The following is a 24,796-nucleotide window of genomic DNA, read 5'->3' as shown; positions in this document are numbered from 1 at the left end:
GTATCACCGTCCCCACCAAGAAAATCTACCGCTGAGAAGTCAGAGGCTACACCTGCAGCATGGATTGGCCATTCCCAAAGAAGAGCTCGGAAAGCTTGTTGAACAAACGCTGCACCCTTGAGCTTCCAACACCTACTGTGACCACTGTGATTTACATGCTATTTGGATATCTACATTATGGTTAGGCGGTGGTTTTAACTGGTTTCATTACTTCAAGTTCATTCCTTTCTTCTTATTTACTATTCACAGCGCTGGAAGGGAACTGCTTGTCTTTGTAGCAATGAACACCACTAGCATCTGAATCCCATCTGTGACTAGATGGCAGCTGGAGGTCAAAATCATTTGAATACAGTGCCTCTGTTGGTCTACAAGCAGACATGGTCTGGAATTGTGGGTTACCTCGGGCTTCGTTTAGATAATAATCTAGCCTATTAATCTCTTTTTCCTTTTTCATTAAGATACTTAACAAGCTGTACGAAGCTTCTAAGCATGTTACATTATTATGCAAAGCAGTTCACCTTATCTACATGTATAATAATGTCTGACAACTATAATATCATCCTGAAAGGGTTGGGCAGAAAGTGCCGCTCTGCGCCATTGTTTCTGAGGCCATTGAAGTACAGAGGTCTGCAAACGTGGAGGTCAAGGTGCTGGAGAAGGGCAGAGCCCGTGCTTACCCCCAGGGTGGAAGCCAAAAGGGTTTGACTACCATGAAGATAGGACTACTGCCTCTTTGGACTTGGACTTTCCCCAGGCCATGACCTATTCTTGGAAAGCCGCATCAGCAGGAGCTGGAGCTCTGGTCCTCTGGTTCCTGACTTTGGCTCCAGAGCCTGATACCCAAGCTGAGGAGTTGATCAAACACCCATCCCCTGGGGAGGAGGCCATGCATTTTAAAAAAAATCTGTCGAAGTGAGCTTTTATACCAGCTGTCAGTCTCATCCATCTTAGGTAATAACTTCCTGTCAAGTGACGGGATCCTCCAAGGATGGAATGAGTCTTTCCAGTTAGCTTGTATGGCTGGGAGCTGTGATATGGGAAATCCACATGGAGATTAAGGCAAATAAAGATTACTCTTTAAAAAAGACAGCTCTAGTTATTCAAGGTCTGACACTTCTCTCTATATGATCCAAAGAAAGGACATGCTACAGAAGTTGTGTGTTTTCAGTAATGTGAACACAAGGGGTTGGGAAGAGGTGATTTTTCCAAAGGTTTCAAGCAGACTAGAACAGTATCCAAAGCGTAGGCCTCAAACCACCGCCATCAGAATCTCCAGGGAGCATGTTAAAAATGCAGGTGCCCCTTGCCCCCTTTAAATTGGAATCTGGCAGTTAAAAAACTGCATGAAAGAACATTCTTGAAGGGTTGGAACTATAAGCCATCTAGGTCTGAGTGAGCTGTATTTAGAACAGCAACTACCAGTGTCTCAGAGTGCAAAGGCTTTTTGAGAAGATGGCATTAGGGACTGAGTGTTTGCACTGCCTCCAAATTCATGTTAACATCTAATCCACAATGTGATAGCATTTGGAGGCAGGGCCTTTGGGAGGGAGTTCAGTGACGAGGAAGGTGCCCTTACAAATGTAACTATTGCCCTTATGGGAAGAGGCCAGCGAGCTAGCCAACTCTCTTCCTGCCATTTGAGGAGACACCTGGGAGAGGGCTCTCATCAGAACCTGACCACACTCGCATCCTGATCTGAGACCTCCACAGTCTCCAAAACTGTGAGAAACAAATCTCTTTCATTTATGAGCCATTTGGCTTATGGTATTTTGTTATAACAGCACGAGCTAAGATAGGGGGCAGAGGTCTTCTGAGCATTGGTTGGCCTATTCAACTTTTGCCTAGTACTCAATGACTCTTGTGTTGTCAGCTCAGGCTAAGAAACATAAGGAACTTGGAGGATGTTCTATTCTGCCCTCCATGCCCCCTCCCCTTCCCAGCCATCAAGGAGAAAACAAAGATGTCTGCTCCTCAAGGGAGGATTTTTTTTAGGGGATGTGAATTTGTCGAATACCTGAGGTAAGAATGTGGTGTAAGTATGGTGCTCAGTGTGGCCAAGTATGGCTTTGGGGCCTGGGCTTCTAATGAAAGATGGGTCCCATATTTAGAATGAGGAGTTTCTTGGAATACATGTCCTTGCGTACTTTTAGAGTCTATGTTCTAAAAAGTGGGGGTGGATTGGTGCTGACACTGCTGGTAGGGGCCACATCGAGGGTCTCATGGAGCCACACCTTTGCAGTGGGGCCCTCTGAGGAAGCCTGTGGCTGGTGGAGGCACCAGGGTTCAAACAAATGAGGAAAAATGTCAAGTAGATTATGTGACACACAATTGGCCTGACTGGCATTGCTTAGTACAGTGGAGCGTGTCCTGCCAAGTTGGTCTAGTGCTCTACCGCAGATAATCCTCACATAGCCCTGGGAATCGCCAACATGGTGAGCAGCCCCGTTTGCCCGCAGGCCAACACACTCAGAGAAGCTGGCTAATTCGCTTGAAGTGACAGGGTTAATAAGGATAACTGGGCGCTCCTACCACACTTGGCTTTGGCAGCAGCTCCCAAGCCTGGAAAAGGGATTCTGCTTTGTGAGAGAGCAGACAGCAACCCCGCAAGGTTTCAGACAGACAGACCTAAAACCACTGTATTGATCACACGAGTGATGATTACAGGAATTATACACCTATGGGTGAGTTCTAGTGGGAAAGTGGCCAAGACCAGAGCTGTATTTACCGTGAGGTTTTATTTTAAAAGAATACTTTCAAGCTTTTCTAGGCTCTCACAGTTCTAAGCTTTGGTCTTAAAATTAATTTGGCATTCTGGTATCGGGTGGTAGAAATTAGGAAGAGAAGTAGTTTATAAACCGCTTCACAGATAGAAGCCAAAGACAAAATTGTACTGGTACCGAAAATATTTAGCTTGGGAATATCAGAGTTTCAGTAGACCTAAAGATTCTAATTATAATTTAAGACTATAATTTGTGATGCACTTTGGGAGAAAACATGGCCAGTTTTAGTTCCCTAGAAACATGATTTAATAGCATCTGGCACTCATCACGTGTGAGGGCTTGGTGGTTCAGGGCCGTAACTCAGCAGGGCTGTTTCTGAAAAATGAAGGCACACTGAATGCAAACAAATGAGCGGAGTCACACAACTATAAAATGACTGCCCTTTATTGTCCTTTGCCGTCTGTGCAGAGACAAGGGAATGGCAAAGCAGGATCTGTCCAGGAAATCTCGGACATGCAACAAGGTGATGGCAGAAGGGACACCTAGACAGGGCATTGACGGTCCGTTCACACTCCAAACCACACGGGGACTCTGCCTCGACCGCCTTCCCCACTGTCAGCAGGCTCGAACTGGGGCTATCAGTCCACCCTCCACCGGTCCACCTGGCTCTGGGAAGTCTGGGGATGCTGGAACCTTCATAAATACAAATCCTGATCTGTCCCAGGCAGCTGGAGGACTTCCCACGGGGGTTTGGGGCAAGATTGAAAATGACGGTCAATTTTAACTACAAGCCTTAGAAAAGCTCCTGAAGCCAGAATGTCTATCTGTATTGCGTCCTTTAATTGTTTCTTCCTTACTTGCTTTGTGTAAACCCAAGCCTTTCAGCTATCCAGACACTTATCGTATGAACGGATTCTAACATCAGGTCAAAATGGAACACACAACACCGAGACCTGAAAAAGTGAGAAGCACTTGTAATTTCCAGGGATAAGGTATAGGACAGATGTGCTTTGTCTGAAGTAATGATCCACTTTGCTCATCTGAATATATATTCTTACAGAACTGGGTACCCCAGCTTCAGGTACCAGACCCCAAACTTCTGATTTATATCACAGGCAACAAAGAGAACAACGAGAGAACAGGAATGGCAGGTTAAGTGCAAGCTCTCACCAAATTGCTTATTTCTGCTGGAAACCCCTGGGGTTGGTGTTGGAAGGGGGTGGCACCAAAGCCAGCTTTCTGGGTTTGCAACTGCCTGACCAAGTACCAGCGCCATGACCTTGTGCATTTACTTCCTGCCTCATTTTCTCCATCTGCATAAGGGGGATGAGAACAAGACCACCTTAGGGGGTTGTGATGAGGACTAAGTGAGGACACCCTGTCTGGCATAGACAGGGCACTGAGGACACATGCGCTGTTCCATTAGTCAGTAATGGCACAATTCCCCTGTGATGTGACTTTGTTTCCTGTGCCTGGCATGTTGCAACTGTTTGAGATTTGCTTACCAACTGAGCGACTGGAAGTAAGACACGGGTAGGAGAGAAAAAAGCTGGTGCTGAGCACCACGGCTGACAACAGTTCGGTGCGACGTTTTTAAACAAATAATTTCCAAAGAGTAAAGTTAGGACCAAGCTTGAGATTCTGCTTTCTCTTGGAGTTTCACTAATTAAAATTTATTATTTCAGCATACAAAATATGTGGTGGTAGAAAAGGAAAACACGCAAATGATAAATTTGTTAAAACTCCTTTCTAAAAATTGTTTCCCCGTAGACACTGAGGAACCAGTAAATGCTGGAGCAATTACTCTCCCGGAATGGACTCTGAGTTTTCCCAAAGATAAATACACACACAGTCTTGTCATAATACTTTTTTTTTTATTACAATATCCAAAAAACTGAGTATGCAAGTTTAGGAGGTCTCAAGACCCCTTCTTCAGTTGTAGGAATGTGCCATCTCAAGACTGTATATTTAAACTATAAAGAAGTTCAAATGTAAAGAAAACAGAAAATGCAATTTCTTCATAAACATTCTGTGTCTCTTACTACCAATCACATATTCTCTTGTAAACCCTGAAAAATTCCCTGTAAAGCAAATAATATATATATATATTATTTATATATATATATATATATGGGGTGTGTGTGTGTGTGTGTGTGTGTGTCTATAAAGTGTATGGTAGCTCCCCTTCCCCAAAGATCAGCTGTTTTCCTTAATCATCTGTATTAGTGTCAACAAATGGCTACGGATACATATTACTTTGAGAATTAAATACATAATTGTGAAATTTAAACAAGCCGCAGGGCGAGAGGAAAAAGCACTAGGCGGATGGCACATCTGGGGGTAAATGACCACAGCATCTGTCTGTCTGGGTCACAGGTCTGGCTTCTGCAGACTGACTTTCAAGGAAATTCTTTTATTGCAAGCATAGCCCCGAAGGCACTGGACTTTCACTACTCTCTCATCTGGTGGTTCTGGTATTGCTACCAGCAAGGCGTGTCCACTCCCTGGACAGTCTGGGAGCCACGCAAGGGCAAAGGGCATGGAGCTACGGCTGCCAGGCCCAGGACCGGGGCCCTCTGCAGGAGCGCGGGCCCCGCTTTCTGAGTTGTACTGTAGTTCACTTAACGGCAGCTTCGGTGCGTTCAAACCGTGCCCGATGTCTGTTTAAGGAGGGCTTCTGTTAGCGCGAACCATCTGAACAGACTAAGGCTGTTTTCAGTTGAGCAGGAGCGCCGTGATCGAACAGCCCCCTCTTGCACCTCCCGTTTGAAACCTGGCCGGGAGGAGGGCAGGCCAGCAAGTGGGTGCCACGGCCCGGCCTGGCAGAGGGGAGGCGAGCGGAAAAACAGACCGACCTGCACGCAAAGGTAAACGAGGCCAAGGAAGCCAAGGACCGATGAACCACCGGACAGAGCGGAGCCCGCTGCAGGAGGGCCCGTGAGCGCGGCCTCTTCCGGGGGCGCACGCGCCTGGCTCCGGGAAGGTGAGTGTGGCACCGAGGGCCTGGAGGTGGCAGGGGCCGTGGGCGTCACTGCAGCGCTCGGACGAGGTAGAGCTTCTCCCCGTGCTCACTGGTGAAGATGGGCGCCTTTTTGTAGTGTTCCACCAACTCGTCCATGGTGTGAAACCGCCGCTGCCCGATGCAGTAGACATTGTCCACAAGCTGCACCTTGAAATGTTTGTTCTTCCCTGACGCTTTCAGAGACACGGAGAAGTCACTGGGCTGGGGAGGAAATGGAACACGAGTCAGGACAGGCCGGCGGCAGGAGACGCGGGGGAACGCCCCCACGCAGCACGCAGCACGCCAGGTGTGCGGCAGTACCTAGCACGGCACCTGAAGCTCCCGGGGACCCAGGGGCCATGCGACCTCGCGTGCTCTGAGTCCAAGCAAAACTCCATTTTGCTTAGTACAGCGTCCGTGCCAAATGTATTTCAGTTATTCGAAAATTGGGGACCCCATACATAGCGCGTGGGATACTGGTGTTACCCTGATGCTGAAGAAACTTGAATTTTTTTCCCCAGCCTGTTTCTAATAAACTGGGAATTTCTAAAAAGTGGTCTGCATATAGGCAGCAGCTAGAAATTTCCCTCCATTAGAAATGAAGCCATCAAAATTTTTCTAATTCTAAGCTATTTAAAAATAAATAAGAGGAGTTGAAAACTCTGGAGTTTTAACATGGTTTGTAATATCCAGGGGGTGGGGGTGGGGCTGTACTATGGTTTAAGCGCAGATTTTACTGAGAAGTGCCTGATTTTGCGATTATGTCAGTGCCTTATTTATATGTGAATGGATTTGAGAAAGGTATCGTCATTTTTTATTAAAAGTGGTCCTGCCTATTCTGAGATACTGACTAGCCAGCTGATGGGGAAGTAGAAGGAGGCTGGCCCCCCTCAGTGGCTCCAGAATAAAACCCAATTGCCCACTGGCATTGTGTCCACATGGGGTGTGTCACGTGGCCCTGCCTACAGATCTAATCAATTAGATGTCACTGTCCCACTGTCTCACTCTCACTGCAGTTCACGTTGTTCTTAGAGCCATCCTGTCACTACCTTGGACGATCATTCTTGCAAGGCTACAAGCTGAAAGGTTTTCCACCTGAAGAAACCTCTCTCAATTGAGATAAGTTCTTCCCTTCCTTGGCTTGCCATACAGCAGAAAGCTGACAACTTCCAGGGACAGGAGCAGAGTGTGCTCTGTAATAAATAATTTACACGTTCGTCCTATACCTTCACTATGCATTAGGCCAGGTGGACCACATCTTCTCCACTCTGTATTCCGGAGAGCCGTACAGATGGTATACTATATACCTACTATATAGCTCTTAAAGGAATTCCTACAGCAGGGTTCATTGGTTCTCAAGACCCAACTAATTTCCTGCTGCGGAGGACCCGCCCCGTTTTGTGTGGTCCTACGGAGACAAAATTGACAAGCACCTCAGCCACTTTAACACGCAACTTACAAACCTTTGGTCCAAAGTGTGCAAAATCTTGCAAAACAAGTGAAAATCCCATAAACCAATGACATCCCAGGGAAATGGATATCCAAGGACATTCAACTCTACAAAAGCACTGTGGGGCTCACCCACCAGTCACAGCTGCTGCCGTGCAAGAATCAAGAGACAACTGTATTCACAGCCTGTATTTATGGATCCCTCCGCCCCAAACAAACCAAAGAGAAATCTGAGGGAAAGGTCCCATCTTATCTCCGTGCTAACCCTGGGACTTGATGCCCTGGAGGAGACACAGGAAGTGCTAGTGGGCTGGACCTTCAGGAAGACACAGAAAGACGGATCTCCGAGTTAACCTCAGGCGACATACCATTTTCAGAGTCATGGGCGTGTGACGGTTAGGGAGTGGGGAGGACGACACAGAACTCGGAAGTTATTTCCTCCACTAGACCTCTTAGAAACGAATCATCACAAACCCTGATGTCACAGATGATCCTGTCAACCCGCCCTGTCAATGTAATATTCTAAACTGCACAAAACGTCATTCTAAGTAATTCTAATCAATTCTCCAGTCGTGACTGTTCTCATGGGACCGAACAAGATGGGTGCAAGCTAACCCTCGGTATCCTCTGTGTTATTTTCCAAGTTGGTTGCTGTGTGTGGCTCTGAAAAAAGAATCAAGTGAAACAGGTTTCTGCCTGACAGGTCCTCCACGTGTGAGCAAGGCTTGGAGCACCGGCGTCATTGTTGCTGTCACAACAGTTATTAGTCCTAGTGCAATAGTCCATATAGCTTATGTACCACTCAATCCGCTCCTGAGGGCTTCTGGTTTCCCTTAAAGCAATGTTTAGTTTCAAGCTTCTATTACACTTACACACACACACACACACACACACACACACACACACACACACACACAGAAGGCGATCTCCCTTTTATAGTTTAGCACAAGCCAGGCACTGTGCTAGTTTTATAGATCCCTGAATCAATTCACAGATTAAGCAGCATTGTGGTCGAGGTGAGTCAGGGTAAGTACACGATATACCCCATTTTAATTAAGCCAAATGATCAACAGATGACTTTCTGAACAGGGAAATGTGCTTTTAATTTAAGCTCCTTAATTTAACATCATGGCACGCCATGTGCATTTGGGTGTTAACGGCAGGAGCGCCGATGCAGCGGAGAAGGTAATTTTTAATTTCATGGGCTCTTGAGCAGAAACCTTAAAAGTTAAGGATGTAGAACAAACCAAGTTTATGTGAAGCAGGAATGCTGAACACTTGGGGGATTCTTGGTTCATTCTGGGCAGATTTTCCAATCACTAACTAGCACTAAATGAAGTCTGAAGATGAGCTCGACCGGTGGTTCTCAAGGTGGGCTCCCAAGACCAGTACCAGCAGTAGCATCACCCAGGAACTTGTCAGAAAAAAGCAAATTCCCAGGCCTCGCCCCCAGACCAGCTGAATCAGAAACTGCAGGGTGGGGCCCAGCCATCTGTGTTTTAACCCTGGCCATCTGCGTCTCAGTGAGCCATCTGCAGGATGCTGATATGGTCTTAGAACAGAAACACCATCTGCGCCAACCACCAGCAGTGTTTTCAAATGTTCAGAGCCATGAGAAAAAGATATGAACGTGACTGATGGGCTGAGTAGCCCCTCGAAGTGGGGAACTCTGGGGCCAACCTCACCCCCAGGCTGTGGATGCCTTTCTGATTCTGTCCTGAGGACTCCGACCCCGCCAGACATTCTGGTGTGGAGCTGCCTCAATGACACAGCTGGGACACAGGTGGGCAGAATCTCCTTTCCTTAAACTGGGCCAGTTCCCTGGGTATGACAAGAGATGGAGCGGCTCCAGACCCAAAACAACTCTGCCTCCAGAGAAAGCGAAAGAGCACAAAGCGGAGGAAGACCCCTGGGGAGGCGATGCCACCAGCCTTGTCCACATCTTGTCCATCTTCTAGAATGACTTAGGGGAGTCGGGTGAAAAAGAACGAGGCCACGCTCCCTTTGGCTAGCAGTGGTGTGCTGACACTGTGACTCTGCACTCTAATTTGAAGCCAGTCAAAGAACCCTGACAGGGTTTTGTGAGAATACCTACGTTGAGAGATAAATGCAAGCAAAACTAAAATGTTCTGTTTAGGGATACATACTTAGGTTTAAACAATCAAGGAAATTATTTTCATAAAATTAAAGGTAGCAATTACCTCTACTTGGAGGTATGGTGCAATCAGGAGGCTAATCTGGGATGGGCAGTAGCTTCTAGAGTACCAGCAATGTCCTGTTTCCTGAACTTGACCTGGGTTACACATGTACTTAAATCAGGCTCCTTGCTCTGCGGGAAGCCTGCTTCTCCCTCTCCCACTCCCCCTGCTTGTGTTCCCTCTCTCACTGTATCTCTCTCTGTCAACTAAATAAATAAAATCTTAAGGAAAAAAAAAACCAGACATTTTCTGTGTGTTACTTGACACGATAAAACATGTTTTAAAGGTGCTAAATCTGAAGCAAGGAGAGCTGGCTTGGCTCTCCACCAGTCATGTGGCACCAGCATTTACCACTTCAAATAGCCCTGCCACCCTCTTGCCGAACTCTCCCCTTCCCCATCCACTCTTTTGGGACACCGATTACATGTACGTAAATCTCAGTTCAGCCTACTATAACTGAACACCACAAACTGTGTGGTTCAAATTTACTTCTCACAGTTTTGGAGGTGGGGCAGTCCAGATCAAGATCAGGTTTGGTATCTGATGAGGGCCTGCTTCCTGCTTCCTAGACAACCAACTTCTCATGGTCTCTCTGAACAGCAGAAGCAGCAAGAGAGCTCTCCAGGGTCTCTTTTATAAATATGTGACTAATCTCATTCATGAGGGCCCCACCCACCTAATACAATCACATTGGGTAGTGGGCCTTAGCCTGTGAATTTGGCAGGGGTTGAGATGAGACACACAAACATTCAGTCCAAAGCAAAATTTTTTTTATATTCTTTCTGTGTTTTCTGTCCTTTTATATGTGTATCCTAAAATCTCTAATTCCTTTGGGCTATCTTCCCATTTACTAATCCTTTCTTTGGCTGTGTTTAATCTATGGTAAACCCACCAAGTTCTTTTTTTTTTTTTTAAGATTTTATTTATTTATTTGACAGAGAGAAATCACAAGTAGGCAGAGAGGCAGGCAGAGAGAGAGGAGGAAGCAGGCTCCCTGCTGAGCAGAAAGCCCGATGTGGGGCTTGAACCCAGGACCTGGGATCATGACCTGAGCCGAAGGCAGCGGCTTAACCCACTGACCCACCCAGGCGCCCCAACCCACCAAGTTCTTAATCTCAGTTATTCTATTTTTTAGTCTTATAATTCTCACCTTTGTTCCTTTTTTATTACTTCTAATTGTCTACTCAAATTCATCTTGCTGAATTTCTTGAACCTACTAATCCATAGATCTTGAGGACGATGTTTACACATTCAAAATCTGGGCTTCCATGGGTCTGTTTCTATTCTCTTTTCTTCCCCTCCTTGTTTTTGGTAATTCAGTCTTGCCTTTTGGCACTGTCATTTGAGTGCTACATATTGATACGAGATATGAAATGATGCTACTGTCCTTTGGAGAGAATCTGCTTTTGCTTCAGTACCGGGGAGGGTGGCGCAGAACACCTCAATCCAATGAGGAAAAGAACTGATGACAGTCTAGTTAATTTCAGAATTGCCTTTGTGTCCAGTATGTAGATTTTGGGGAGTCCATACTGAAGGCATGGATTTTTTTCTGGTGCCTTGTCTCCTGGGTGGCCCTGGCCTCCCAATTTTTGCCCCCTTGCACTGTAGGCTCCTGAAAAACTACTTCTTGGTTGCTTTTAGTTTGTTTCACGGTTTCGTCCAGCTTCTCAAGGTGTTTTTGGCAGAAGCGTTAGTCTGTGAGAAATTAGTCTACCATGACCTGAAGTGGAAACTGGTCGTGTGACATCAGACAAGTGGGAATTTGTTCAGACTCCAGGTCTTTATTACAGTTACGCTGAGAAGCAGGACAGTTGGTTGTACTATATACTCTGGAACCAAGCTGCTTGGGTTCATATTCTGGCTCCTTCACTGAATAGCGTTGTGACCCTGGCAAATTTCCCAATGGTTTTTTGTATTGGTTTTCTCAACTGCAAAACAGAGATAATTCCTAAAATTGGGAAGAGACTAGAACAGTTTAATAAACTCTAGTAATGTCAGGAGTATAAAATCTTTGGGGAGATACTAAGCAAATACTGTCATTTAGGGGCTCTTCCTTAAGTTCCTTTCATGAAACTTTATAAAGATAGCAATTGGTGTCTTGTCAATACTTAAAAAGATTTCTTTTGACTAGAATTTCTAGAGAATACTTAACTTTCCAAACTAACTAGAAGAGGCCTACTTCCTTCTGCAGAAGCACCACATTTTACTTCACATGTGATCATGTTGTCATCCTGACTTGTTTAAATCTATCCTACTAGGCTCCAAGCTCCTTGAGGAAGAGGCTCATTTCGATCTCATTTTTATGAACTGTCTGCCTCTAAGTATCTTTGAGGTCTCCTGATTTTCAGCAGAGGAAAAATAAACATTACCAACATGGCAGCCACTCGTTCACTTTTTCTTTAAACAACCAATGGAAAAGCTTTGTCTCTTGAACTGTCATTTTCTGTCGTCGCCTAACTTACAGTCTTGCCTTCTGCCTGGGGTACCATATTACTTGTTTACTGCTATGTCACACATCACCCCTAAATTCAGTGGCTTGAACAGCAAACATTTATAATTGCAGTTTCTGTGGCTCAGGAACTGGGGAGTGCCTTAAACCTTGAGCTAAAACCACTCAGCTCCTATTGGGCTGTAGTCAAGACATTGTCCGAAGCCTCAGCTGGGGATGCAGGAGCTGTTTCTAAGAACCAGGTTTGCTTACATGAACCACTCAGGAGGCCTCTGTTCCTGGTTTCATGGGCCCTTCCAAGGGGCTACTTGAGTGTTTTCAAGACCAGGCAGCTGACTCCCTCAAGATCAAGTGCTCAGAGAAGAGGAGCAAAACCAGAATGTCTTTCACAATCCAATCTCTCAGAAATCACCTAACATAACTTCCACCACATTCTGTTCATTAGAAGGAAGTCATTAAGGTCAGCCCCTCCTGAAGGTGAGGCAATCAGGCTCCACCCCTTGAGGAGAAGGGAATCAAAGAATTTGTGGACACCTTTTAAAGCCATCACAGGTACCGTATTTGTTAAACTTTCATTAAAATCTAACTAGACTCAGTCCTGTACCTTCTCTTCCATTTTGAAACATCTGTTTTCAAGTCTTGTAGTTAAGCTTCCTCCCACTGCCCATATTTCCTCCCTTTCCTTCTCCAAACGCCATACTTACTTGGTGTCATGTCTCTTAACCAAACGCTGTGCTAGCTTTTCAAATTTTCTAATATCAGACCATGTCTTCTTATTCTCTCCTTCTCTCTGACTGTCCTTAAATGAGTGACATTTTTCTTTTCTATTCTCACGCTTTTGAACCACAGATTATGAAGAATTATCAGTTGGGATAAGCCATTCATTCTTCCCATCCCCCTTTTTAGGAAGTCGTTTTCCAAGTGGGACAGGAAAACAATTACTAGATTAGGAGAAAATCAACCTCTCAGGGCTTTTACTAATATATATATATTTTTTGCTTAGGTTTTAGGTCCCTATTTGAATACAATCCCTCTAAGTACTAGAACTTGATTTAACCCCACACATCCACACTGGGGTCAGAGCAGGTGTTCAATAAATGAACTGACTTATGAATTTCCCATTCTAACCATCTCTTCCAGTTTTCATTCCTTTAGGTAATTTTTACATCTCACCTTTTTATAATTTCTGCTCACAAGTGACCACTTTTAGAAAAGACAATGAAAGAACACCCTCTTTGACACTACTTCTCCAGCTTCATCAACTTGATCCACTGTTTCAAATACTTGCTGTAAAGCACCTTTGCATTTTTATAAAACAGATACCCTGGTCAAATATTTCTCTCCTTTCCTCAAGATTTAATCACCATTTTCTCACTGATGGGGAAAAAATGGATGCTGAGAACAGTCCGTAATGTCCTTTATTTCTTCTTTCATCCCTGATAGCTTAAGTAGTAATATGATTTTCTTTTAAGCACATGGCTGGGAAGAAATAACAGGGGAGGATGGGACCTTGCTCCCTGGCAGTAATTCTTAAAACTTCTTTTTCATTTTGGAGAGTAGAAATGTCATTTGTGTGGTTCACCAAGCCTCCCAGGTAGGCTCTGGACCGAGTTCCGGTCATGCTGGTTTTTGAACATCAATAATTTATGCATATATTCAACACTCCCTCTACTTTCAAATCCAGGTCACCCTGTTGGTTTCTTATTAATGGCCGCATCATTCTTTCCTTTTATTTGGTAAATGGATCTCTTTTATACTTCTTCAAGGAAGGTACTCTTTGTCCAGAGAAGCAGTTCCTTGACCAAAAAAAATCTGAGAACCAATGGATTAGAGGCAAACTCTATTCCACTGATCTTCCACTGATCAATACTCTCTCTGTTCTTATCTCAAAAAAGCTGCCTTTTGGTTTTATCATTCTGCTAGATCACCTGCCCAGGTTGTCCAATACGGCCTTCTTTTAATCAAAATTGACTCACTGTCTATACTTAGGCCACTAAATGTCAACTGATACTACTCTGTTTCTCCATCGATTATCTCTTTGCTGGCATTTTCTCTTCCTCTATAAATGTGTCTTTGAAGTATTTACTTCCCAGGCCTGAGGCCAATCCATACGTGACATGACCAAGCATTCTCATTCTCATTCTCTTTTGAAATAAACTCTTACAGAACTCAGTCGTCAACCACAGAACGGTCTACTAATCTTTAAATGACAGTGTTTAGGGTCCACTTTCAAGTTAGTGTGTGCATGTGTGTTTATCCTTCCCTGCCTCCCAAAACATATTTCCTAGAGTTAAATGTAACTATTTCAGAGGCTAGACTTTCAGAATATTGTCCTTGTCACTCTTTGTCTTTTTGCCACGTCATGCCGAGTGTAAATGGTCAACAATAAATGATATTCAGCGATTCATCTTACCATATAACACACTGCTGTTCAAAAGGGCTGGAACCAATTTCTGATGCCACAATCCAGTGGTTCCCAAATCCGAACACAGCATCACTGGGAGAGCCTATCAACACAGAAGGCACGTGGCTCCATCCCAGAGACTCCAATTTGGCAGGTCTGGGGTGAGGTCTGATTATCTGCATTTCTGGCAAGTTCCCTGGTGACACTAATGCTTGTGCAGCAACCACACTTGGGAGAATGACTGCTGCCCAGCTAAGGAAAGTTTTACATGTGTCTTCTCCTGTTTGTTTGCCGACCTACACATGCTTGATTCTGTCATATTTCCCATGACTGTAATGTAGTGGGAACTTTCAAAAAGGTGAAACAGAACACAGTAAGGAAGAAGGGGGTGAGCAGGCCAGTTTGTACGCAATTCCACTTGTAATGACTACCTGCGGACCTCATTCATAATGAACTGCTTTCAGTGTCATAAACTTCATGGGGTATCTATTTTGTTATTCTCCCTGGCTCTTGTCATCCTATGGAGGTAACGGGGAGGAGCTGCTTAGTACTACTGCCATGAGAAACATCCCCAAAGAAGCAAACAGTAAAGGTGAGATTAAGAGGTTATGTGCTGATGCAAATCAAAACCACAGCGAGCTGTCACTTCACACCCATTGGGATGGTTATCGTGAAAAACAAAAACAAAAAAAACAGAAAGTAACAACTGCTGGCGTGAATGTGGAGAAACCCTATGCACCACCCGTGGGAACGTGCTATGTGCCGCTGCTGTGACTGACAGAGGGCAGGTCCTCAAAAAAATTAACCAATGAACTACCATTTCATCCAGCCACTCCACTTCAGGGCATACATCTAAAACCAATGAAGTCTGGGATTTGAAAAGGTATTTGCACACCCATGTTCACAGCAGCATTATGCACAACAGCCAAAAGGTGGAAACCCCAACCAACTGTCCATCAACAGATGAATGGATAAGCAAAATGTGGTCTGGGCATACGACAGAACCCCATTCAGCCTTAAAAAAGGAAGGACATCCTCTCACTGGCTACAACACGGATGAACCCCGAGAACATGATGTTACATGAAATAAACCAGGCACAAAAGAGCAAATCCTGTATGATTCCACCCCAACACGGAGCTTAGAGTGGTTGGATTCATGGAGACAGAAAGCAGAAAGTCACCAGGGGCTGGGAGAAGAGGGAGACGGGTGGTATTTAATGGGGATACAATCCCAAGCAGGGAAGCTGAAAAAGGTTTGGACATGGATGGTAACGATGACTGCACAATAATGCGAATATCCATGACGCAACTGAACTTGAAGATGGTTAAAACCGTAACTTCTGTATTATGTACACTTTGCCACTATAAAAAGTACCAACCAACCAAACAAACAACAAAAAAACTTCTCTTAAAGTTTCTGTGGGGTCTAAAAAGCTTTGTGAAATTCCGGTAGAAATAAGAGGCATGTGACAAAGGGAGCCAAGGCATCGGGATGGGCCAGGACATGTGCTTCTCCCGCCATGGACGCTAACCTGCAGTAGTCTGGCAGAGCAGTCACCGGCCGCAGGAGCACTGGGGGTGGGCTGGGGAAGTGGCGGGGTCCAGTGCATCACCTCCTAATGAGGGCACAGCAGTGGTATGCAACATTTCCCTCAGATCACCTGAAACACCTGGTGACCCTGGTTAGTCGGTTTTCTGAGAGGGGTGTGGGATATGGAGGGGGACACATGTGGCAGTTTGGAGACAGGGCTCAGACTCACCTCCTGATCCAAAAATGCGTGCTTTCCTTTGGCTTGGGGTCAGGCAACAATCATCCCTAAACTTTACTTTTTCCTATGAATCACTTTTTTCTTGATTTTCCGAAAATGCTACCATGATACTGCCTTGCTTTGGCTGGGACACCTGCTGGTCCGTCTCAGAATATCTGCATGTTGGTAGTATTAGTGAGATACCCTAGAAACCATGTGCGCTGGGCACGTACCTGCCTTGCACACATCTCGAGACCAACGTATACACTCCTTGCAGAATTCCTTCTATAGGAAGGAATTCCTTCCTTGCAAAGGAAGAGTTTTCTCAGGACACTTGGTGAAGACCCCTGGCAGGCAGGCCAGGGTCCTCAGTTTAAGAAGAGAAGACATGTGAGACTGCAGGTTGCTGTTTACCATGTGTCAACGAGAGCCAGATTTCAATGTTTCTCTGTCTGTCCTGGTTCCTCCAATCTTGAAAGCTGGAGATGGTACAGGGGGTCTTCCTTCACCAGCAGAGAAAACACATCTGTGGCAAGAAGCACAGCTTTGGGCTGGCCAGTGGGCACCAGCCTGGGCCAGCAGCCTCACGTGCCCCTCGCTCTGTGTCTACGCACGTGTGTGTGTGTTGTGGGAAACAAAACAAAACTGCCCAGTTCACAGAGGTCCTAATACTTTCTATGGTTTTCTCTCACTGCTAATTCAGTGGCATGATCATCAAGTTACTGGGAGGTCAGCCTAACTTCCACCTCCTATAGAAACCACATGGAAGCCTCGGTCCAGAAGACAAATATATTTAGCTATTTCTATAGCCACAGCTAAAAAACTGATTATTAAAAAAAACAAAACAAAACAAAACAAAACAGGGGCGCCTGGGTAGCTCAGTGGGTTAAAGCCTCTGCCTTCGGCTCAGGACGTGATTCCAGAGTCCTGGGATCGAGCCCCGCATCGGGCTCTCTGCTCAGCAGGGAGCCTGCATCCCCCGCCCCCATCTCTGCCTACTTGTGATCTCTGTCAATTAATAAAAAATCTTTTTAAAAAATTATTAAAAAATAAAGATAAAAATAAAAAACAAAAACCAAAACCAACCCAGAGGCTTACACTGGTACTGCATGTGTTTGCCACATAAGCCCTTCTAACAGATTAAGGGCTAAGAACTTCCTTGACCCAGTTTTTAAAAATTTCCATTACATTGTGAAATGTTTTTGGAGAAAACCATTTCTTACACGTACTGGTGATTTACTATGAGAGCAACAGAAATATTTAGATAAATAAATGGTAGTTCATGGTTTAGGAGAATTTTATGAAAATCTTTCTGAATACTGTTATGGATAAATTGTTGACTTGGACCTATTTTTTTGTTTTACTTTGAAAGACTTGTTCTTCAATTGGCAGTGGTTACTGGATGACCGTTTCTCTCTTCATTATGTCTGCAGGCCTCAACAGAGGGTGTCTGGACCACCCTCGTGGCAGCAAAAAAATACACCAGAGGCCACAGTTCGGATTCCAGCAACACATTTAAGCACAGCCCCGGGAGAACACAGGCACGGACAGAGAACTTCGGAATCTCTAGCACTCGGCACTGGTTGGCTGCTGATTCCCATACTGAATCTATTACACACCTTCTGGATAATTAATTCGTTGGTTAACGCAGAGTGTTTCTTAGAATCCCACCAAAGCAGTGGGATTCAATGGCCAATAGCGTGACACAGTACAAACTCTCTGTGCTGACCTGGCCTTCAAAGGGGCCAGCACGGCCATGTTCAGGGGCAAAGTCACCCGAGTGTAAGACTGCCCTGTCACCCAGGAGCATGTGGGGAGCACATGGCCCAGGCCTGCAGGTCAGGAAAGACTCTGCAGGAGCAAAGGTGGCTGGAATGAGACCTGAAGGACATGTATACATTCCACTGGTGAGGGGCACAGGGGGGGCAAACTGCATTCTAGATTTTTCTAGGCCTGTATAAAGGTCTGGAGGCAGAGACAGCCCAGTCCAAGAACCCAACAGCAGGAACACAAGTGCATGGAGGGAAACTTGCACACTAGGACCTGGAAAGACACCATGCATGAACAGAAGAGGCCACTCAGCAACTCTCAGCTCACAAGGGGGAGAGTGGCTCTGCACAGCCTCACTGCCCTAGTCCACTGGCCTGACAGGGCCCCCTTGGCGAACCTACGCCTGTTTCCTTTACACGTCACCAGTTAGCTGAGTTTGGGGTGACAGCCTACTCTTCCTTTTCAACATTAATCTCCCTCCAAAAACAAATCAATGGATTCAGTATTATTTACTTTTATTTGCAACAAAGCAGAAACCAGACTCCATTTAAAGCCCTTCATCATAAATAATGGTTTTCTAAGATTCTCAGGTGCTTTGTGTTCCTGAAGGGCCAAGTTATTTTGCCTGCTGGTTACATGCAATTCTATCGGTAGTCTGCGAAGACACAGGCAGAGCACTCAGAGAACCAGTCCATCCCCCTCCTCCCAGGAAGAACCCCCTCCTCCGGGGATGAACGGGGAGCCAGGCCTTGAACGGAGGCCAAGGGCTCAGTATAGAAGCCCTCGTTGGGTTCTGAAAAAAATCACGAGGGATACCCTGGGCACACTTGTGATTGATCATATTTCAAGAACTAGCTTTAAATAAGACTCTAGTCTTTTTCACAGATGCGTGAGTTTGTCGATTTGTCTGAAGGTAAATACGGAAGGGCCAGCTGAAGCTGAAGAGGTTCAGGGCCATCTGAGAGGTGGGTCAGCGAGACCGGTGATGAGGAGTGAACTCTTAGAAAAGCAGCCATCCTAAGTGATGCTTCAGGTCCTTGCAGTTTTAAAAATGCGATATATTTCAAGTGAGACATACTACAAAAAAAAAAAATACAGGCTTAAAGCTTCCATTCAGTACTGGGCAAAGAGCCTGATGATTAAAAAGTAACTTACTGTTTTCTCAATGGAAAGATGCATGTAGGCACTGCTCTTCCTTAACATTAACCCACACCTGAGAAGGCATAGAGATCATGGCCCCAGACCGTGGATTTAGAAAGCTCGTGAGTGTCACTGTTGGAAGGAACTCACTCCGTGGGTCCCCCCTCTCTGAGCTGCTAGGAAGCAGGGTTCACTCTGCCCTGACGACTGCCCTCTTTCCCACTCTGAGACACAGAGCAAAGGCCATCCTAAACAGCTGAAAAAAACCGACAAAAAGCACTTTAGAAGCTGAATTCCACTCAACAGAAAGCCAACAGTTCTACCTAAGGGAAACTTTAGAAGAGATAAATGTTCACCTTTGAGCATGTTTATAGTTCTTGCAAATGTAGAATTAAGCAAATGTAGTATTTCAACAGCAAATATAAGTATGTCTGAAACCATTCGGGGGTTACAATAATCATTCTCAAAGTGTGGTCCTCAGTTCAGTAGCATCAGCATCAGCGTCGCTGAGGAATGTGCTAAGAAATGCAAATTCTCAGGCTCCAGATCTGCCAGGAGTCACGGTACGGGACTCACAGTCAGGAACGTTAGGGGTGGGACCCCACGGTCTCTATCTTACCAGGCCCTCAGAGGGATGTTGGCCTGTGGGACAGTGTAAGCATCAGTGATCTAGAGAGGCAAAGGGATGACATCACCCAAAAACAGAGTTTTGGCAAAAAAATTATGATTTCTAGAAGAAATAAAATTTGAATACTATAGCAAGGAACTATACTAATTCTGTCCTTCTGTTCCTCCCTGGCCAGATAATCTTAATGGATGGATGGAGATATGTATCTATATATACCTATATATAGATATATATAATTTTCTTTTTCAAAAAGAGCAAGGAATGGAACACATGACTGCTCATGTGGTCAACGCACACATTACGTGATCTTTAGCAAAAGGTAGTTTTTCTCCATCAGAAACAAATGCAGTGGATGATCAGCAATTAAAGTTTCCAAATCCTACTGTGAAACATACCATACACATGTGGAAGAAGGAGCTCTCGCCGGGATTTCTAAAGTTCGGCGGAGGAGAAGGGCTCCCTAAACCACGGGCGGGTGCTGCACGGCTTGTCTCCTCGGCAGACCGCATCACAGGCGTAAACTGTCTCTTTCCAAATAATGGCTTCAAGGATGGAGGATGGAGCTCCTGTAAAGCTAAGTTACTGACAACTTCCAGAGCCTCCCAGAATGCCCGCTGCTGGTTTTTCCTAACTATGAGCACGGCTTTCCAACCCTATCCGCAGAGTACAAATACATGCGGGCAAATGCATCAGGGTGTCTGGTGAGCACACAGAGGACAGGCAGGAACTTGGAATTCTCTAGACTTCGTGAGCTGTGGATTCGCAGGTGCACGCAGGAAATCGGAACATGGAGGGTAAGAAACGGTGCTGTTTTCACCTTGAGCTGCTGAGAGAAATGATAATTATGGGGCTGGGAGCAAGGGAGAGAAGACGGTAGAAACAGAGGGTAGGTATTGAGATTTGGGACAGGAAAGGGCACCCAAACAGGATCCTTTGGTTGGTCTGTTCATTCCTTGATAAAACATGCCTGACAGATAGCTCTGAAAACACCCAGGACATCACTCACACCGGCAAGCCCAGGATGTGGTAAGGTTTGTATTTATTTTTCCAAAACAGGCGCTCCTCCTCCCTTAAATGCACACATGTCCTAGGCAACTCTACTGGTAGTCTGCAAAGATGCAGTGTTAGGTGTATTTTTATTTTTCAAAACAGGGAAATACTGAGTATTTTTAAATGCACGATAACATCAAGCAAGCGCCTTGATTATTTATAGCAGAATCCCTCAGGAGATCTTAAGGAGGCCTATCTGGAAGAAGAGCTCTGAGAAGCCGCTGAGCTCCCGCAGAAGCCAGGTGTCCTGTGGTGACCTCAATCAGAGGAAAGTCCCAGGCCCAAAGATGGCGAGAGAGAAGGGAAATGAAACGATGTCCCTGCATCCCATCAGAAGCCTTTCCGACCCCGGCAGGACACGATGTCCTTTTAGATTACAGCTGCTATGTCAAGGGCTCACATCGGTCTGGTGGTGGCTCTGAAAGCCAGGCTCTCATCTCAGAAGTGCCAAAGTGAATAGCAAAGGAGACAAAGGATAAGAGAGCGTTGGCCAAGAGGCAGAGGCAGAGAGGAGATGGTGGAAAATGAATAAGGAATGGATCTGTCCATCCATAAAGTTCCTCAACAGCCTCAGAGGTCCCAGGTGGGAGTAGGAAAAGCAGACCTAGGTCTGCTGTTGGGAGAAATGCAGCAGCACGCCTTGGAGACCCCCAGAACATCCCTTTGGCACAAGGCAGGCATCCCAACAGGGAAAATGCCATGCGTGAAGGCAAAAGCCACTAGGACCAGCAGCCCTGCACACCGTCACAGCCCTGTACATTGGGTCATGTGGCCCTCCTCAGCCCAAGCCAGTGCTAGAGAGGGTGCAGGGCTGATGGGGGGGTCCTCTCCTGCCTCCATTCCCCTGGAATCACACTATTAGTGTGCCATAGCTCGCTTTTCTAAGTTAAGACAAAATGCAAAAAATCAGGAGAGTGTCCTATAAAAATGGTTAAAATACAGTGTCAATAATTAACGTTTCAATTATTTAGAAAGTCAGCATATTCTCTTATAATCTGAGACAAACAAGACCCGGGAGCTTATTCAAGTACTAAGACGGAACCCAGGTGAAGAAAACTCAGGCGTACCTCGGAAATACTCTATAAACCATCACAAAGAAGCCAATGTCACAAGAAAGCAAATCAGATGAATTCTTTGGTTTCCCAGTGTGTATGAAAGTTACGTTTACACTATCCTGTAGTCCATTAAGTGTGTGATAGCATTACGTTTAAAAAATAATGCACACGTCTCAACTAAAAATACTTCATGGCTAATAAACACTAGCCATCACCTGAACTTTCAGGGAGTCAAAAATCCCTGATCACAGATGACCATAACAAATATAAACATGAGGAAAAAGTATCAAATACTGTGAGAATTAACAAGATGGGACAGGGACATGAGGTGAGCAAATGCTGGTGGAAAATGGTGCCAATCAGACTTGCTCACCACGGGGCTGCCGTAAACCTCCAGTTTGCGAAAAACACGCTCCTGCGAAGCCCAGTGAGAAGGGGGAGGCCTGTGTCCCCCCATCCACAAGGATCTGGTCTCTGAGTTCAGACAGTGACACCCGCCGAATATGTGTTTCCTATGGAAATGTAGTAGGAAGTCTGCCCCGAGGCCAGCAGTTGGGAGGGCGCTTTTCTCATCTACCCCGTCCCCGAGCCCTAGATAGGAAGAACAGTGAATGAGGCTAAGGTCTCCGCACCACAGGGCTGCTTTGACCCCTCTCCATTCTTAAAAGTGTCTTCAAACTCAAAAATTATTTTTTTTGAGTTTTTTTTTTTTTTAAAGTAATCTCTACAACCAATGTGGGGCTTGAACATACAACCCCAAGGCAAGACTCACACGCTCCACCAACTGGACCAGTCAGGTGCCCCTCAAATTCCAAATCTCTAAATCAAGTTTATACTTTCTGACTCAGGATTATACTTATCCCTTAGGCACTCTGGACCAACCACCTTCTACCATAATTGGTTTTACAGTGATTCCTCTAAGTTTCTGCTCAAGAGTTAAACGTGCAACATACTTCATCCTCCTAAGCCTCCGGCATGATCTGAAGGCAGCTCTGCGCAGAGCTTACGTCACGTGAGAACGATTCGATCTGATGGCTTGCCAGCAACGATAAGCTCTGGTGGCTGGATAAGAAAATCACAGAGTTCAGATTTCAGAGGGAGTTAATATCCAGGCCTGGGGTGCTTGCCTCAGCACATCTAAGGCGGCCGCCAACGCTGCGACCTGCTGACATGGCGAGGGGTCCAGTCGCCACCACCATGATGCTCCTCCTGCCTCGAAGAACACATCACAGGTGCCTCTCTCTCAGAGACGGAAAAACATTTCCATGGCCTCGAGTTTCTCGCAGATCCTTCTGCAAGAGTCTTAAATATGCACTGACTGATGGCGCTATCAGCCTTCCCAGAGGACCCCAATTACAGTACAGTTTACATATTTCCTAGTCTTGTAGTTTGCATTTTAAAAATTAAACTGAAATCCGCCAGAACCGACACAACATAACTGCAATGCACTCTATCTACAGCACTCTTGTTTCGGGGGAATCTTATTATATGGAAGGTGCATCTGCAAAGGGATCAACAAAACCAGTTGGGTTGAGTATTTCCACAATGTTTACACATGAAAAGGTTACCTTGCGTGACACTTGCCCTGTTCTTCCAGACAGGCTCAGCCACGTACCCAAAACACAAACCCCAGATCTGTCAACCGACCGCTGGAAGAGGATCTGCTATGAGGCAAGCAGCCTCCTACCTCTGATTCAGTTCACACATGCAAACTCTGCTCTCTTAAGCCCTGTCTTCTTCTTTTCAATTCCGTTCATAAGTGCTTTTAAAAGCTTTTCAGAGATGAACTCCGTGATGCTGCCTGCAGCAGAGAGGACCGTAGGATTGTACGGTTTCAAAAGGAAAACCAAACAACGCACAAAGGCTGTGTCAGAACCCAGGTGCTCCGCCCGCTGAGAGCAGCAGACATGCCTCGGACCCAGAGAGGAAACAAAGTCAACCACCAGGGCTGCGGTCGGCAGGGAGTGGGCTCATGAACAGAATGGGAAGCCTAGAGAGAAAAACGATGTCTGAGTCTGTAGAACATTAAAGGGTAATTTCTGTAGAGCAGCCAAACCACCTTCAGGAGCTATAAAACCACCTTCCTTACCATCCCATCTGCAAGAGTACGTCTACAGGACAATGACAACCACTGTCCCCAGCTGGGTTCCCATCCCCACGGCAGACGTATGTCTATTACAGAGCAGCAACCTTACGTGGGTTTACAGGCAAATCGTATTTCCCAAGCTTAACTGGAGCCCCAGATACGGGTGGCTCTAGGCTACCGAGAGCTGTAGACCTGCTCTGGCTATGGGCCGTGTGTGGACAGGGAAGGGAGCTGACCAGCGCGGGGCACAATGTACCCATGGAGATGAGTACACCGCGGCCGCCAGGCCTCTGCCACCCTGGGGCACTTACCGAAGACTCGCTGTCCCTAATGAGGAAGTCGCCCTCGACGCCCCGCTCGTTGAGGGCGCACTCGGCCTGGTGCCGTGTCACGTTCCCGTAGTACCACTCTCGGCCCGCGAAGCGCCCACTACACGCGGGGCCCGCGTAGCTTATCTGCGGCGCGTGCGAGGGGTGCAGGGCGGGCCCGTCGCTTAGGACCACTACGTAGTTTTTGGGGACCAGGCCGACCTGTCCCCGGGCGTTTTTGCACTTCCACCACTCAGGGTCGTTCTCGGGCTTCTCAATCACCTCCATGGTCTCCCCCTTCTCAAAATTGAGCTCCTCCTCGGTGACCGAGCTGAAGGGGTACAGCGTCTGCACCACATGCAGGACCCGGGCGCCCTGGCCGTTGCTCATGGAGGCGCCTTTCCGCAGGCTCAGGAAGCTGGGGGACTCAGCGGCCGCTTCGTCCGTCTCCTCTAGGACATAGTTGGAGGGGAACCAGCCGATCTGCCCATTGTAGCTGCCTCGCCACCAGCCGTCGCTGCACTTCTCCATGACGGTGACACGCGACCCCTTCACCAGGGACAGCTCGTCCTCCCGTTCCGCCACGTAGGCGAACTTGACAAAGGCGGGGATGTTGAGGTCATAGATGCGGTCGGCACCGCCCCCATTGGCAGGGTACTCGGCATCCGTGCTGGGCGTCGGGGACGCGTCCCGCGCGCTCGTCTTCCTCTTGGTCTTGCCGAGGCCTGCGGAGACACAGCAAGGGCTCAGTGGGCACACACGGGGCATCCCTGGTGTTCAGACATGCCTT

The 24,796-nt window shown here is 46.3% G+C and overlaps 1 protein-coding gene across 4 annotated transcripts in view; it reads right to left on the bottom strand.

The window, feature by feature from the left end:
- Nucleotides 1–4,574: 4,574 nt before the first annotated feature.
- Nucleotides 4,575–24,796, bottom strand: part of NCK2 (NCK adaptor protein 2) — a 156,680-nt gene continuing 136,458 nt past the window's right edge. For all 4 annotated transcript variants that reach the window (XM_047744699.1, XM_047744700.1, XM_047744697.1 and 1 more), the window contains 2 exons: nt 24,010–24,731; nt 4,575–5,943 (listed from right to left, as the gene is read on the bottom strand). In XM_047744699.1, coding sequence (XP_047600655.1) covers nt 5,749–5,943; nt 24,010–24,731 — 917 coding nt within the window. In that variant the 3' untranslated portion in view covers nt 4,575–5,748. The remainder of the gene's footprint in view (nt 5,944–24,009; nt 24,732–24,796) is intronic.

The sequence above is a fragment of the Lutra lutra genome, chromosome 9 (assembly GCF_902655055.1).
Source record: "Lutra lutra chromosome 9, mLutLut1.2, whole genome shotgun sequence".
Classification (NCBI taxonomy): Eukaryota; Metazoa; Chordata; class Mammalia; order Carnivora; family Mustelidae; genus Lutra; species Lutra lutra.
Note: the sequence above shows the minus strand (reverse complement) of the source record. Positions and strands in the feature narration are given on the sequence as shown.